The following is a 15,072-nucleotide window of genomic DNA, read 5'->3' as shown; positions in this document are numbered from 1 at the left end:
AAAACTGTATGACTTTACAATAAAAAGGGACCATTTATTTAGGATTTATTATTGCCTAATCATGGTTTGTAAATGATTTATAAAGCATTACTAATCATTTAACAATGTGAAGCAGGTTTACYATTTGGCAAGCTCAAGCACAATACCTTTCTTTATAATTTAGATGTTAAAGATCAAATATTTGTCATTAAGTAACACATACACTTGAAGATACAAAGCTTGTTTTGGAACAAATTTGGTATAACAAAAAAAATGAAATCTATTTGAATGAGAAGCACACTTGATCTTGCCAAATAGTGAGACTGCTTTAATTTATATTTAAACAGTTTTAGAAATAACTGTTATAATCTTTATCTATACTGGTTTAAGTCAGCTGTATGTTTACTTTTTCCTTGGGTTTTATCTAAATCCCTGGTTTGCAACTGAAAAACAAATCTAACTTATTATAGAACAAACTTGAATCTTGTTTGCGAGTCAAAACGAACATTTTWAAGCTCAGTTTGCAAACAAAGGTGTGTTGAAAAAAATCACAACTGCTCAGTTCACTGACTGTCCTATGCTGCCACCTAGTGTCCACTTAATGTACAACTGCGGTTTWTGTGTTTTAAAGTGGCCATACGCTTTCAAATATTTCTTTTTCATATTTAGTTGGGGTCTATATAAAGTGGAATCGCAATGTAATTCATTTGGTCTGAATTCTGTTTAATCTTTTTACCCCTTTTCTGAGGCGTGTCTCAGATCAACTCTGTCTCTTTAAATCCAAAGGCGCTTCAAACCCCGCCCCCTTCCAGCTTCCAGATCTATCCATTCTAGCTTGAAAGAGGGGTTATGGATACCTAGCCACACAGAAACTTTTTTAAATAATACAAATGAATAAAAAGACATAAAACAAAAGACTGGTCCAGCCAGTCTCAAATCTGAGCCAGAGGAGAATGAAGACAAAAATGGTTAGTAATTCTATATACACTCCCGTCCAGAACCCGTTCGGAAGACCTATACAATTTTTTTTTCCTTTTGATTTTTTACCTGGATTACTGAGATGCATCAGGACATCCATATACACTATTTGGCAGTTCCTCTGCAAATAATTTGGACATAAAAGTTCAAAAAATGTCATAAAGAAAACTGAACAGATTGAAAAGTGTGATCCCAAAAAGTACAAAAAAAATACCTTTGCAGCACATGGAAATACTGAATTCAGTTTTTCTGCACTCCTAGAGCCTCAAAGTACAAAACAAAAATGTATTTATGGCAACAGCTACAGGTGGATTTTGTATATGTCCCCTTTAAAGCACAGTTTAAATAATTATTCCTAAGTTTAACAGTAATTAAAGTAAAAACAACATACATCTTTACTTGAAGTTTGATACAATTTATTTAGGCAAACAAACTTAGACCAATAAACTGGTAAAATCACATGTGCCAAATGTTAGACTGATTGGTCACAAAACGAGGGGAAAAAAGTTTGACAGCCCCCCCCCCCCCTTTTTTTTTTATAAACATAACTTGTAACAACTGATATTTTTCAGAACACTTAAAAATATTTCACAAAACCTTTGGTGACCCATGTTTAGGTACATATAAATGCATTTCTTTTGCATGTAAAAAGTATGTAAAATGTTTAAATATCATAACAAAAGCTAAATCTACGAAAACAGTTMAGATTATTGCACAGCAGCCAGGTGAAGACAGAGGAGAGTCATCTCCGCTGCAGCCTTCTGTAGTTTTCATGGTTTTCTGCGCCTGAAGCAAAAAGCACACAGATCATAAACTCATGTTTGGCACTGCAGAGGATTTCAGATAGGATAGTAAATGTTTGCCAGCTTACTTTGTGATCCCATGATGCTCATGTCCAGGTGCCATGTTTGACCCCGCCTTCATCTCCAAAGCCACCGAGCACTGCAGCAGAAACATTTTGTTCTTATTATTTAAACTATAAAATATATGACCAGTATGTCAAATAAAACATTTAGCCACTTTCTGTCTTCCTGCAACAAAAGCACTAAAGCAGCTGCAGTTCAACCCTGATCTTTGTGTTAGCACATTCACTTCAGGCTCAGCTACAGTCTGTTTTGCATTTCCTAAATAAAGACATGCATATTAAGATATTCAACTGATTTAAGTGTCTTACCCTTGTCTCCACATCAGTCCAAGAACCATCAGTTTGATCTTTGTTGACCGGAGTTTCTTCAGAGGATTTTCTTTTTCGGCTTCAGAGACAAAATTGACAAATTTTTTGTCATCTACTTATGATCACGATGCTAAACTACTTTGCTCTTTAAAAACAAACACTCATTTACAGCTGGGTTTCTATAAAGGAGGTGTTTTTTCCTCAAATTGGACATTGATTAATAAATTAAAGAAATTAGTACTTTGTTGTTACCCAGCCCACATTCAAATAGGAAACCTTTAATATWGAACAACTTCAAATAGTGTTCAAGATGAAAAATGACACCTAAAGGTTYAAACTGTGTGTACTTACTTTGAGGCCATGGTGAGCTGCTGTTTTACAGTCTCAATGTCAGTGAACTGAACAGCTTGTCCTCCTCCTCTGGTTTTAATCACATCTCCCTGAAAGTCAAGAAACAATAAGGTTACAGCAAATGTTAACTAGTAGCAGAAGAAGCAGAAGAAAAAAAACATTTTTAAATATACGTTTATAGAAACTTCATGTAGACAGCAGTTAGCAGAAATGTATTTGTTATAATACCACATTTTCAATCCATGAATTAGATTGAATACTTTTAAACATCAGACAAAATGTCTCATCGTACAAAAAAAAGTAAAATATTAAATGTCAGTCTACTCGCAATATTTTCAGCAATGAAAATATTCAATAAATTCTCCACCTKTACATCTTTTTAGTATTTTGAACTYGAGTCTTAAATTTTCTACTACTCTTGCAGCTTTGCCTATCAACAATTGTGAGAGATAAATTGTTTAAAGGAGAAAATGCACCACATAATCCAAATTAGAATATTATGAGTAAATAGTGAAGTGTGCTAAAGAATCAAATGAAATCTTGTTCTCTTTACATTTTATAATTTATTAACTTATTTACTCCCCTCTTTTTATTTGCTCATTATTTTAAAATATATATATATATTATTTGTAATCGTACATTAGTGACCAACTTTCTTTTGGTCAATCAAAACAAGGCAAGAGTTCTTGAGAAACTTAGTAAAAATAATACAAATCAAACTAAGTATCCTGCTGTTCACCTTTATAAGTTTGGTTTGTATCTCTCCATCAGATGCGACCTCCTGRTGTGTTAACACGTATTTGTCACACTTTGACAGGGCCTTCTCGTTGGGTGCAGACACCTGGATGGCATTGGGGATGACGGGCTGCAGGACGGTGCCCAGGTCCAGGTTGGATGCCGGCTTGTGGTCCACCCATTTCTCCCCACCAGCAGAACGAGAACGGCGGTGCAGGGCCCGCACTGGGGTCGTTGTCTGCTCAGGTGGAAAGGAACAAACCGCTTGGTGTGAGATGTATAAAAAGTCAGACTTTCACTTGTAGAAACTCTGCTCTGACACTTTAGTTTCATACTGCTGCAAATGGATACAGTAACTCACTGACCCTGTAGTTTCTCTCTACTTGGTCTAGGACAAAATCAAGGGAGGGACAGCAGAATCTACCATAGCACCCTCCTCTCTGGCTGACGGAAGGACCTGCTGGAGACTGGGTTTGCTGGGCCGGTCTAGGGAGCTGAGAAGCCTGCCTATCGTCTGGAGAATGGGTTATATTTCTTTGGGCTGGTCTAGGAGACTGGGAAGCCTGCCTGTTGTCTGGAGAATGAGTGTTGGTTCTCTGGGCTGCAGACTGGGTTCTCTCGGCTGGTCTAGGGGACTGGAAAGCCTGCCTGCTGTCGGGATCTGCCCACTCCTCCGATAAAGAGACAGACGATGACAAAGAAGCATTGCTGCAGGGCGTTGGCCATGTGGATCTTGGGATCATCTCAAACTCTTCAACTCTATGAGCACTGACTGCCTGTGACCCTGGCACTGGACTGATCTGAGGAGACTCAGTGGGGCTCTACGGAGCAAAAGTGGAAACACATTTAGTCATAAGTTCATATACATTCACAAACAAAATGCATTTAGTAGGAGCTGAAACTAAGACACCTGTACAGTTGCATGTATTAAACAACAATAATCTACTTTTACCACATTCTACACTCTTAACATCCTTCCCAAGTCAAAATGAGCATCTTGTTTTTTTTTCCATAAGACTTTGACAAAAATCTGAATAAGGTTGTTGAGCTTTGTCACAGGTATGCTTCCRTTCAGAGCACCTGTTGCATTAAACAGAGTGAGGTGGGTGAGTCTGACACAATCTGCTGTTTTGACAAATTAGATTACATTAATAGAAGACAGCATTTTCTGAACACGTTCTCTCTTGTAATTTAAAAAAAAACTAACAATCTGCAAAGTGTTTTTGCTTCACAGTATCTTAAACAAAAAAACAGACAAACTAGGATTAAACACATTAGCTGCAGAAGCAACTTAAGCAGTCAGGCTGGACATCAGTGTTTGAAAACATTTCCAACTGTGGCTTCCTGGGTTAAAGTTTTTTTTTAACCCAAAATCTTAGAGTCCCCTAAAAAAATAGTATCGTGTCAAAACTTTGTGATAAACAAATATTGTATTGTCATCCAAATAAAATCAATAATATACTGTATTGTGATAAATCTGGTGGTAGTGCAGCATCACAACACTGACTGTAAACATTAACTTCTGTGACTTCMTCAAAACATCACATACTAAACACTGACTCAGCAGGAATTCTAAACTTACAGGAAGAGGTGTGGGTGATGCAGATCTCTTCTTCGGTGGGGGGCGCTCCTCTCTGGAGGGTCGCTGAGGCTGGGATTGATGCGGTGGAGGATCAGGACAGCCAGGAGTCTTGTTCTCTGCCACGATGGCCTTGAGTTGTTTCAACTTTTCATCTTTCACCCAGAGCTTGTTTTGCATCTCCAGCTGCATTGCGTTAACTCGTCTGTCCTGCATGGGAATAATAATGTTTCAGATTATCACTGTGTTGGCAAAAAAATTAAAATATATATACAGACTTTTAAACTGAGGAACATCTTTTTAACTACTGAATAATAAAGACTCACACATTCTTTTTCCCACTTGTGCTGCGTGTCTGAGAGCATGCCGTGCATTCGCTGCTCCATGCGTCTCTTCTCAGACAACTCCCTGTGAAGACGATTCTCTCTGGTTTCCAGCTCCTGCTGCAACGAACGCTTGTCATCCTCATAGATTTTAGTTGTTTTCTGCAACATGTCGATCTAGAACAGCGCAGCAGGAGTTTTTAGAAAACTGAACGCCTCTACAAATCTGAATCTACTGAAGAAGCTAGAATATATTTATCTCCAACCGTTCGCTCTTGCATCTTGGTCTTCTTCTCTAAGCGTTCAATCTCTGCCTTGTTGTTTTGGATGCTTTTGTCTTTCTCCAAAAGTCTGCCATTTTGTTCATTGATCAAATTTTGTTTAGAGATGAGATCCGACTCCAGTTCCTGAAGCTTAGACTTCATAATGTTGGCTAAATTAGGGAAAAATAAAAAATAAGGACAAAAAGGATGAGCCATGGTAAGAAATTTTGAGGCAGGGGAAATAACCAGCTAAGCAGAAAATGTGAGCAGGCACCTGCTTTGTTGTATTCGTCAGTCATCAACTGCCTGATCCTCTGTCTGTTCTGCAGAGCTTCWATCAGACGAGGCAGGGTGACATCATCGTTCGGGTCAGTCAGCTCAGAGGAGGGTAGAGGGGGCAGGCTGCGCCCCAGGTTGCTCGTAAAGGTGGTACCACCATCTAAAGAAAACATGACAAACTCCACATTAGACACTTCTAGAATATTTATTTATTTTTAAAATTGGACCACTCAGCATTTAGAGGTCATCAAAGATTGAAAAATAGGAATCAAGTCCTGCATTACGTGCATAACACATGAGAGCCCCAGAGATATTCAGTGTGCAAAAATTTCTAAATTTTCCAAACCAGGGTAAAAAACAAATTAGATTAAAACATTTAGATAGATTTTTGAAAATATATGGGGGTCTAGGCATTATGATCGAGTCACCTGGTAATACAGACACACAGCCTGAGGAGGACAATGCATTTATTAAAGTGCCTGCTTTAAAGTATAGTATCTTTGGGTTCCATCAGCAGTCACAAGTCGGACAAAAATAAATGTGTAATAGAAGCACTTTAACAATACAAAAATGCATAATTGTGCTGCTTTTACCCATCATTTAATTCCCTTTAAATTTAGATTTTGTAGATTTTTCTGCTGACATAACTCCACAAGCCCCTCTTTCACCCCTTTTCAGAAATGTGTCTCATATCAACTGTAAGTACACAACAAAATTTATTTAAACATCTAAAAAAGTGGATTTTGCATGATACGTCCCTTAGGAGGACCAGTTTTTTGTATTTCTTACCTGTGTCAACTGGGCCACCACGGTCCTGTAACTTGCGAGACAGCTCTTCTTTAAAGGCCTGGTTTCTGTAACGACGGCCTGGAGTAAAGCCACAAATGGGTCTGTCCATGGGACGAGCCACTTCCACCTCCTGAGTCATCTCTGCAAAGCGCATCACCAACTACACAAACAGAGAAATGTCTTACTTGTTAGATAAAAAGATTTTTTTTTTTGCCAAGGACTCCGTGGTCACATCGACGCAACTTACCAGTGTTTCCTCATAATCATCTGCTTTGGGGTTGACACAAACGACCATCCTGACCCTTCCTTCTCCATCAAAGTAGTTTTTAAACAAGTGGGTTACTTTAGAGTCTCTGTAGGGGACCATCTATAACAGAAATTGGACAGTGAGTACACAGTTTGTCTTAACGTAACGTTCAGTCTTAGCTTGGAAACAGACCCTGTTTGTGCCACAAGTTTGGTTTTCTCGGAGTATCTCGATGCACGTCCGCAGATTCAGCAGAGACTGATTAATGTTACCTGCAGAGTCAAATGTTATTAAATAAAATGAAAACAAGGCTGAGAGTAAAATCAGATTCTGTTTGATAACAAACCTGCTTCACGTATACGTGTGCCTTCTGCCCCGGTCCTGCCGGTACGCTCACTTCCTGCCAAGTCCACCAGGCACAACTGACTAACGATAACCTGGTTCTTATCCTGACAAAGCAAGAAGTGTCAAAAACGAATTGTGAAAACTGTACGTCATCTCAGTAGGTATTACAAATGTGGTCCCGGCTAACCTGGAGAATGTTGTCGCCATCGGCATCAAGAGGAGCCTGCGCCAGTTTGATAATGAACACGCTGTGAGAGCGACTCGACTCTCTGTTCAGACGAGTGTTTGCAACCTTCCGCTTCTTCTGGCCTGGAAGAAAAAAAAAACACCTAAGTAATTTATTCTGCTCCGTTTGTCATCAAACAGAACTGATCCTCTCAAATCATCTTTAACCTGCTCAGAGAGAAGATTAAACTGAAGTCATTTCCTGGCCAGAGCTGACCCGGAGACCAGCAATTCCAGGTCAGTCACAGCTAAAATCATCACCGCAGAGCGTTTTGGGGAAAAAAATAAAACTAAATTCACCCCTTCACATTCAAGCATGGATCTCCACAGAAAACTCACCTTTCCAGAACACTTGAAAGGCTTCTTCAGCAGATTTGACTTCAACTTCCATGCAGCCAGACACGTACATGTTGTGATTCTGATCCTCTCTGAGGGTTTTAGACTGAGGCGGTCTACAATAATAACAAATGTTGTTAAGCGTTGAAATGGAATGGTCTTTTTCCCCTCCTCCTCATGCAATTCTAGAAGCACAAGTCAAGCAGTAAATGCAGACGGGACCAGGGAGAATGGGTGCTACTTCATTCCAGACACAAAAACTAACACTGATCAAATACCACACAAAGACACAGACATAAAGGACAGAGAGGTTTGCCATAACAAGAAGGCTAATGCAAGGATTTCTAAGGCAAAAGGAAGGAAATAGGGTGTTGACATTATATGTCAGAATAATCAGAAATCACAAGTTTTGATGATCATGTCAGGTCCTAAACTCCACCATATTATTTGCAATATCTAAATGTTAGAGAAGCATTAATTGTCTGAAATTTACAGTGCATTCCATTTAACTCCTTTTTATTTCTTTGACCAACCTCTAAGTAGTAATTTATCCTACAGATGTTTGTTTCAAGCTTTTGGGAACTTTACATTTTATTACTTTTCTAGATATATAAATATTAATCATCCAAAATCAATTTATTACTTATGTATTTACTGTTATTTAACCAAGTAAATCCCATCTCTTTTTCAAGGATGGCCTGGACCTGAAGGCAACCTTTTTAACTTTTTTTTTTTTTTTGGGGGGGGGGGGGGGGGGACACATGCTATAGTTTAAAAGAATTGATTTTTGTAACATTATACTGTAAAGGTAAGAGCATTTGTGTTTGGTAGATGATTTCTTTGTTGCAACAATGCTTCTTGGCAATAAATCTTATAGCAGGCACCTGACTGGCAGCACCTGGAGATAGTAGAAGCTCACAACAAGTGTCAATAGCAACAGCAAAAGAAACTATTGGGCAATGGCAGAGCAACCCACATACTCAGCTCTACTGCTCATCTCATGAATGCATGTTCCTTACAAATGTGGCACCATTTAAAAAAGAGAAATGAACAGGCTTGCCAATGGTATAAGATGTATTGCCAAGGAATATTGTTACAACAAAGAAATAATCTACCAAACACAAATTTCCTTACTTTTGGTGTTTAGTTTGCACAGTTTTCATTGAGAATAAAAGGTTTATATTTTTTGTTTTGAGTAAGGCATAGAAAATATTTTTGAAATCAGTGTTTCACATGTTAAATACAAAATTAAATCTAACAGATACAATAATTTTGGCATCTGGTAGAGCAGTTCAAATTTGCCATAGGAAACAGTTTATGCATTTTCTAATGACAGCTAATCATATGTGAATAACTATTCATTACATTTGTGGAAATGTCTCCAGCTTTATTGGGGATGTTCCCTTTACTTTCTAAGTGATACATTTGTGTGCATAAGAAACTGGGCAAAACAAAGCAGCTACTCTGATGTCTGAGTCTTAACTAGCCACATACATGAACTCAGTGTTCTGGCGCAGAGGTGTGCCTCCACCATTCCACCTAGTAAAGAGAAAAGAAAACAAATTTGTCTTCTAGCTACTCTGTCATAGACAGATTTGATGCCAAAAAAATAACTACACTTAAATATAAACTGTATACAATGTTAACCATTTTATTTACACATTTAGTTTACATTTAAAAACTCACTTTGGCTTGATTGCATCTTCCAAACCATCCTCCAGGAGATCATAGATGTAGTTATTGTAGATTTCAATGTAGGACACAAAGACACTGTAGCTGCTGTCCTCATCCACAGAGTCTGCTTTATAAGCTTCCTCTGGCTTTAACATGTCACTGATTTCAGGATCAATCTTTTGTCTAAAAACAGGAAAGTTATCAATTTTACATATAAGCTGATTAAAACACTGTAAAGTTTTCTTTGCATTTATGTTTACCTGGAGGAAGGTGTTTTAGGTACAGATAAGTTATTTTCCCTTCTCTGGCGCTCCAACACAGCATCGACCTCGCATTGAATTTCCATGCCATTTTTATCATCAGTCTTAAAAACCTGAGCAAAAATAGTTTTTGAGCTTGTCTAAAATGTTAAAGTGTGTGTGGGTTTAAAACATAACGCTGTTTTATGAGCTGCTCACTTACATATCTTTTGGCCTGGTAGGGACGGACGCTGTTGAAGATCATGTCAAGGGAACGAGGCAGGAGTCCACCCTGACCCGGAGAGCCAGTCATGGTGAATGTTTTTCCACTTCCAGTCACCCCGTATGTGAAAAGTAAACCTGCAAAAAATAAATAAATAAATAAATAAATAAATCAGCAGGAAATACTGAAATAAAATAAGAAAAATCAGCTATAAATTGCTCTGTGCTCTTACCATTTTTTCCATGAATAAGATCATCAACAAGAGGTTTGGCCACATGTTCAAAAAGATCCATCTGTGATCCGGAAACTCCAAAGACTTTTGTGAAAGAGTACTGCATCTGAGAAGATAGATTTATTGACATGGAGCAGGAATAAAGTAGAATGTATCGTGTGTGGTTAAAAAGGGCAACTGTCAGCAAATCTTGCAGTTTTATAAAGAAAGTTTTGTTTTGCAGCTTTTGCAGAGCTCTTGTCCAAGTTTAAGGTTAACAACATACTGTTCAGAAAAAATAAATATAGAACCTTTTCATGCAGTGTGTTCAATACAAAACTATTTCATAAAAAAGAGCCAAATGAGTTGTTTTCTTAAAGCATCAGCAGCTACAGCAATACTAACTTCTTATAAACACCTGAGTGCAACAGTAGATATATAAGATTCTGAATGGCTTTACAAGAGTGGTTCTCAAACTTCTCATGACATGTACTACCCCGGTACCACTATTATGTCTGTAGTAGCCTGGCCCTTGCATTCCTACGCAGTTCCGCTCAATTCCAGTTTCCCTTCACTGCTCCGTCTGGGATTTCTCCCATAGACAAGGATTTTGCTGGCAGATTTTTAGCCTAACCAATCAGAGAACAGAACGTCGATTTTCTGTGCAGTGTCGGCTTGTAATTTATTTTCCCTGGGCCAATCAGCAAACAGAAAGCGGGGTTCTGAACGACGTCGATTTTCTGCGCAGTGTCTGCTAGTTAGTTAGCAATGGCAGTGGAGGGAATGAATGAAGCCAGTCCGTGTTGATAAGGCTTCCAAATTATAATTAAATTTGTCTCTGACAAAGCAGCAGCTCTCATTTACAGTCTCGTTCGGCTCGGTACTTTTCTCCTCTCAGTAGGGTTGTTTACAGCGTTCACGATTTCCAATTAGCTTCTTAGCTTAGCCTCCTTCACAGCGACACACACACTTCAACCGAGGCCACTCCTCCAGCAAGAATAGCTTCTCTATAGCAGCAAGTCCAGACCCTCTGTACGAAGCAAAATGAAGGACAAGGGTCTGGTTTTTACCAGGCTACTACTGTAGTATTGTTTCAAACAAATGAAGCTTTAAAAAAATCTTAAAGCAAGCAAATCTACCAACGAACAGCCTCTCTCTTTACCTAACACATAATCCACTACTGAGAATTTGTCTCAAAGTTCTGACAAACCTAAAGATGTTTTGTTTGCTAAATAAACTTATTTACAGTCTTCATATTTCAACTCCTGGATTAAACAAAGAAGTTGGTATAAGTGGTTGATGTGTGCCAGTCTGTGCCTTGCCTTTGTTCCAGACAGTTTTGGTCTTTAAAGTGATTCAAAGAAAAGCATGACTCATCTGTCATGGACACACTTCATCTGCCCAACAACAAGTGAACAATTTTGAGATCATTTACCAGTAAGTCAAATTTCCATCACTGCTCTGCACCTTTTGCTGTTAGCAAGTTCTGTAAAGACTTCACTTCAGTTTTGTTTCAAGTAGTTTCCATTTAGAGCAAATACTATATTTTGCCTGAACACTGATCTTTTTTGTAGTAGTGAGTAACAGTAATTTCCAAAGCCTGTACAGAATAGCAGTTTATGCAATTAAATAAATCATTTTCATAAACATGATCTGATACATATGTTGGTTAACAACCTGAAAGTGCTGAGTGATGAGGAAGGCTTTGGAGACTGGCAAAGTCACTGAATTTTTAAAGTTATCACTGATTTTTTTTTTCTTCTTCTTGACAACAGTAAAACTATGAGAACTGGCTTGATTTCAGATGCATTGGTTGATTTGTTACCTCTTTGTATTCTCCATTGCGGTGAACCTTGAAGCCCTCAGGAGTGTGCAGCTGGATGGTGGTGCTGCTGATCACTTCAATGCAGCACTCCTCGTCCTCCGCACTCAGAGGACGCACGCGTAAGTACACCTGAGTAACATCAGAGAAAACACACGTGTTTCTGATACATCATCAAAAACTTCCCTTCGACACTCTGATCACTCCTTAAAGAAACTGGTGAAGTGACGCACAGCATGAAATGAAAACAATCGAGCAAGCTAAATGTTGCGTCGTCACTTGCTTTGAAAAAATCAACATGAGACACTTACCCCAACCGGGTCTTTCTGGTTGTTTGGTGATCTTTTTGGAGGAGGCCTGCGGGGGGGTTTATACTTCCTAAATGACCAGACAGAAAAACACTCACTACATTTCGATTTACAATGTTTTATCTTGATTTTTAGGGCAGTTCGAGTTCGTGGCAACTAGCTTACGAAGCAACAAGATTAACGGCTAATTTTGAGACTAGCCGAACTGTAAATTATTAGCTCAACACAATACATCGATAAAGTATTCGGAACACAATTGGTAGAAGTAACAACATCAACTTACGCTTGCCTGTTCATTATGTCAATTAATTTGACTCCGTTTTGTCCTTTCTGCTGCTCTAATTTTGAATCTTCCCTCCGCCTTAAGTCCGACGAGTTTTTTTCAAAACGAGACTGCAGCAGCCAATAGGATTGCAGAAAACCAAACACGTGCTTCCGCCTTCACTTCCGAGCCCTTTTATGGCAACTACGGCAACAACAAAACGTGTTTGCTAAAACGTGTCAGAAATAGCAGATAAGATCATACGTATCTTGTTATTGTAGCAATTTAGCAAACAGAACGACCTATGAAAAAAGTAACCGACTAATGTGAAAACATTTAGATTTTTAAAATGAAAACAAAGTTGTTTAGACACGTGCAGTGACTATTATACGAGTTTAACACTAAATAAACTGCATGCATATTACCACAACGTAGTTTATAAACCATTCAAACAAGTCCACAGACGTACATAAAACAGTAAATACATTTTTTTAAACAGTGCCACCTACCGTCCACCGGCTGTAAACACACCCAGGTTACAAAACATTGGCAGCCATTACGGTCACGTGTACCGCTGTTACGCTGAAGTTGGCCTGACCATCACAGGTAATCAAGTATAGCGGCTGTGTGTACAGACTGGTAAATTACTGTCGAGTCAAACCTTTCCTGCTGTGCCTCGTTGTCGATTTAAACGGAGGAGACATGAAACGCAAACCCGCCAAGTCAGACGAATCAAAAGGTAAAGTGAAGAAGAAAAGAGATGGGGAGGACTCGGGTCCAACTCTTTCTAAAAAACTTCGAGACAAAAAGGAYGGAGAGACATCTAAACCAGGTGTGCAGCTCTGACTAATCCCTGACACTGTACCTGAGATGTTCTGGTTCTGACTCATGATAGGGTTTGTGCGTCCTGCAGGGCCTCCTTTTAAATCTGCAGGAGTCCAGAGGAAGAATGGCCTTGGGAGCATCCTGCATTATATTTACAAGAGCACTTTGGGCCAAAGCGTGCACTCTCAGATGAGACAGGTAAGAGAGCTTCAAGCAGCTCAACCAGGATTGTTTCCTAAAGTGGAATTAGTTTTCCATTTAGTCCTAAGAATGTGAACATCTGCARCATGTAGACAAAACTAAGTCCTGTCATCAGTGTTAGGTTAAACAGCAGAAATTGTGTAAAATMTTTTGCATTAAATTTGGTGCCACARTGAATGTACAAAAAGCATACTTTATATTTATTGTTCTTCAATGAACTTTCTCATATTAGATCAGAGGTCTTCAACTCTGATCCTCCTGACACTCTGTCCTGTACGTTTTTAGATGTCTCCCTGCTTCAACACACCTGACTGAAATTARTGAGTGATTGACAGGCTTCTGCTAAACCTGATGACATTCAGAGTAGGTAATTAAATTATTTGAATCAGGTGTGTCAAAGCAAGGAAACARMTAAAACATGCRGGACAGTGGKTCATGTCTTGTTGCTACAGCTGAGCACCACTAACAAACTACAACAGAGCTGTATGTGGTGTTTCCTACAAAGAAAGTGTTTTAACACGTCATCATGAGACTTTACTGTTTACAAAATCTCTTTTTTAGAACAATCAGTGTTTTCAGAAATGTTAGCTTGTCAAATTAAGCTACAAGTAGTTCTCACGTCATGGCCACACTTCCTCACTCATCCCCACACTTGGGGTCGTGCCCCTCAGTGTCTCTTGGCACCTCCCATTTTATTGGAATTTTTCAAATTTGCCTTGAGTTTGACACATTTGATTTAGATTCTTATTTATTTAATTAGAAAAGGACAGACTGTTTATGTTGTTTTCTAAATACTGAGCCCGCGAGGGGACATGGGGGATTTTTTTTTCTTTTTGCGTTCCCTTGCAAAAATAGTTGATTACTGTTGTGCCTGCCGGTTTATTAACAAACTCACATGTTCACCATTAGCGAGTTAGCCYACTGCTGTAATTCAGCTTTAGAATAAATATATCACACAACCACGCATGAAAGTATGTCATATCCTGATATTTTAACACAGTGCRGCCACGCAACATCAATGTCAATTTCACAAACTTGTGGTGACATATCTTGTTTTGGTAACTGGATATTTCAAAATAAAAGTCTGATTTAATTCAGTTCTTATACAAATCAAACTTTTGCGTGGGAACGCAAAACAATATTGCGAGGTAACACAAAAGTATTGCGAGGGAACGCAAAAATATTGCGAGTTAATGCTATACTTTTGCGTGGGAATGCAAAAAGAAAAAAAAATCTCCCATGTCCCCTCGCGGGCTCTGTATATAAAAAGTACCGTAGTTGATAGATTGATAAAAATAATTTATTGTAAAGGTAGACAAGACTCTTATTGCACAACCTTTTATGGACAGGAATCGGTCAACTGGAACTAGKGTTGGGCATAATCGTATCGTGTGCAATTAATCRTCAGAAAAACATTAATAGATTACTTTTTGGGACTTGACAATTAATATGATTAATGCCACCAGGCAGAGTCCGCTCGCTGCTCCTCTCCACTTCAAATCTGACGAACATTTTAAAAAAAGTTCTGTAATTTATTTATCTTTCAAYGGAATTTAAAATTTGATTTATAGCCTGAAGTCTGTAATTTTAACACAGTTTGGAACAGATTTTTATGAAGAGAAAATCTTTCCCACTAAACTGGTCATGTGACTAGGACATAAGGGTCTTAGGGGACTCCAGGGGATTAATTGTCAAATTAATCGT

General features: G+C 38.5%; 1 protein-coding gene across 6 annotated transcripts; it reads right to left on the bottom strand.

Moving 5' to 3' along the window:
- Positions 1–1,355: 1,355 nt before the first annotated feature.
- On the bottom strand, positions 1,356–13,359 carry kif23 (kinesin family member 23). 6 transcript variants are annotated; one of them, XM_014031450.1, is made up of 25 exons: positions 12,852–13,044; positions 12,364–12,546; positions 12,084–12,150; positions 11,776–11,904; positions 9,972–10,077; positions 9,740–9,876; positions 9,538–9,650; positions 9,290–9,460; positions 9,098–9,142; positions 7,607–7,719; positions 7,230–7,351; positions 7,044–7,146; positions 6,890–6,969; positions 6,698–6,817; positions 6,451–6,610; positions 5,657–5,821; positions 5,386–5,552; positions 5,123–5,296; positions 4,800–5,006; positions 3,583–4,038; positions 3,222–3,455; positions 2,483–2,571; positions 2,132–2,210; positions 1,829–1,899; positions 1,356–1,743 (listed from the first exon to the last, which is right to left on the bottom strand). In XM_014031450.1, exons 2-25 carry the CDS (start codon positions 12,375–12,377, stop codon positions 1,728–1,730), a joined length of 3,138 nt encoding a protein of 1,045 aa, XP_013886904.1. In that variant the 5' UTR covers positions 12,378–12,546; positions 12,852–13,044; the 3' UTR covers positions 1,356–1,727. The 6 variants fall into 6 exon arrangements, with proteins under 6 accessions (XP_013886904.1, XP_013886901.1, XP_013886903.1 ...); XM_014031447.1 differs by lacking the exons at positions 12,364–12,546; positions 12,852–13,044 and adding an exon at positions 13,208–13,359; XM_014031449.1 differs by lacking the exon at positions 12,364–12,546.
- Positions 13,360–15,072: the final 1,713 nt, after the last annotated feature.

The sequence above is a fragment of the Austrofundulus limnaeus genome, unplaced genomic scaffold (assembly GCF_001266775.1).
Source record: "Austrofundulus limnaeus strain Quisiro unplaced genomic scaffold, Austrofundulus_limnaeus-1.0 Scaffold1253, whole genome shotgun sequence".
Lineage (NCBI taxonomy): Eukaryota > Metazoa > Chordata > Actinopteri > Cyprinodontiformes > Rivulidae > Austrofundulus > Austrofundulus limnaeus.
The sequence above is the reverse complement of the archived record's forward strand: the minus strand, read 5'-3'. Positions and strand labels throughout refer to the sequence as shown.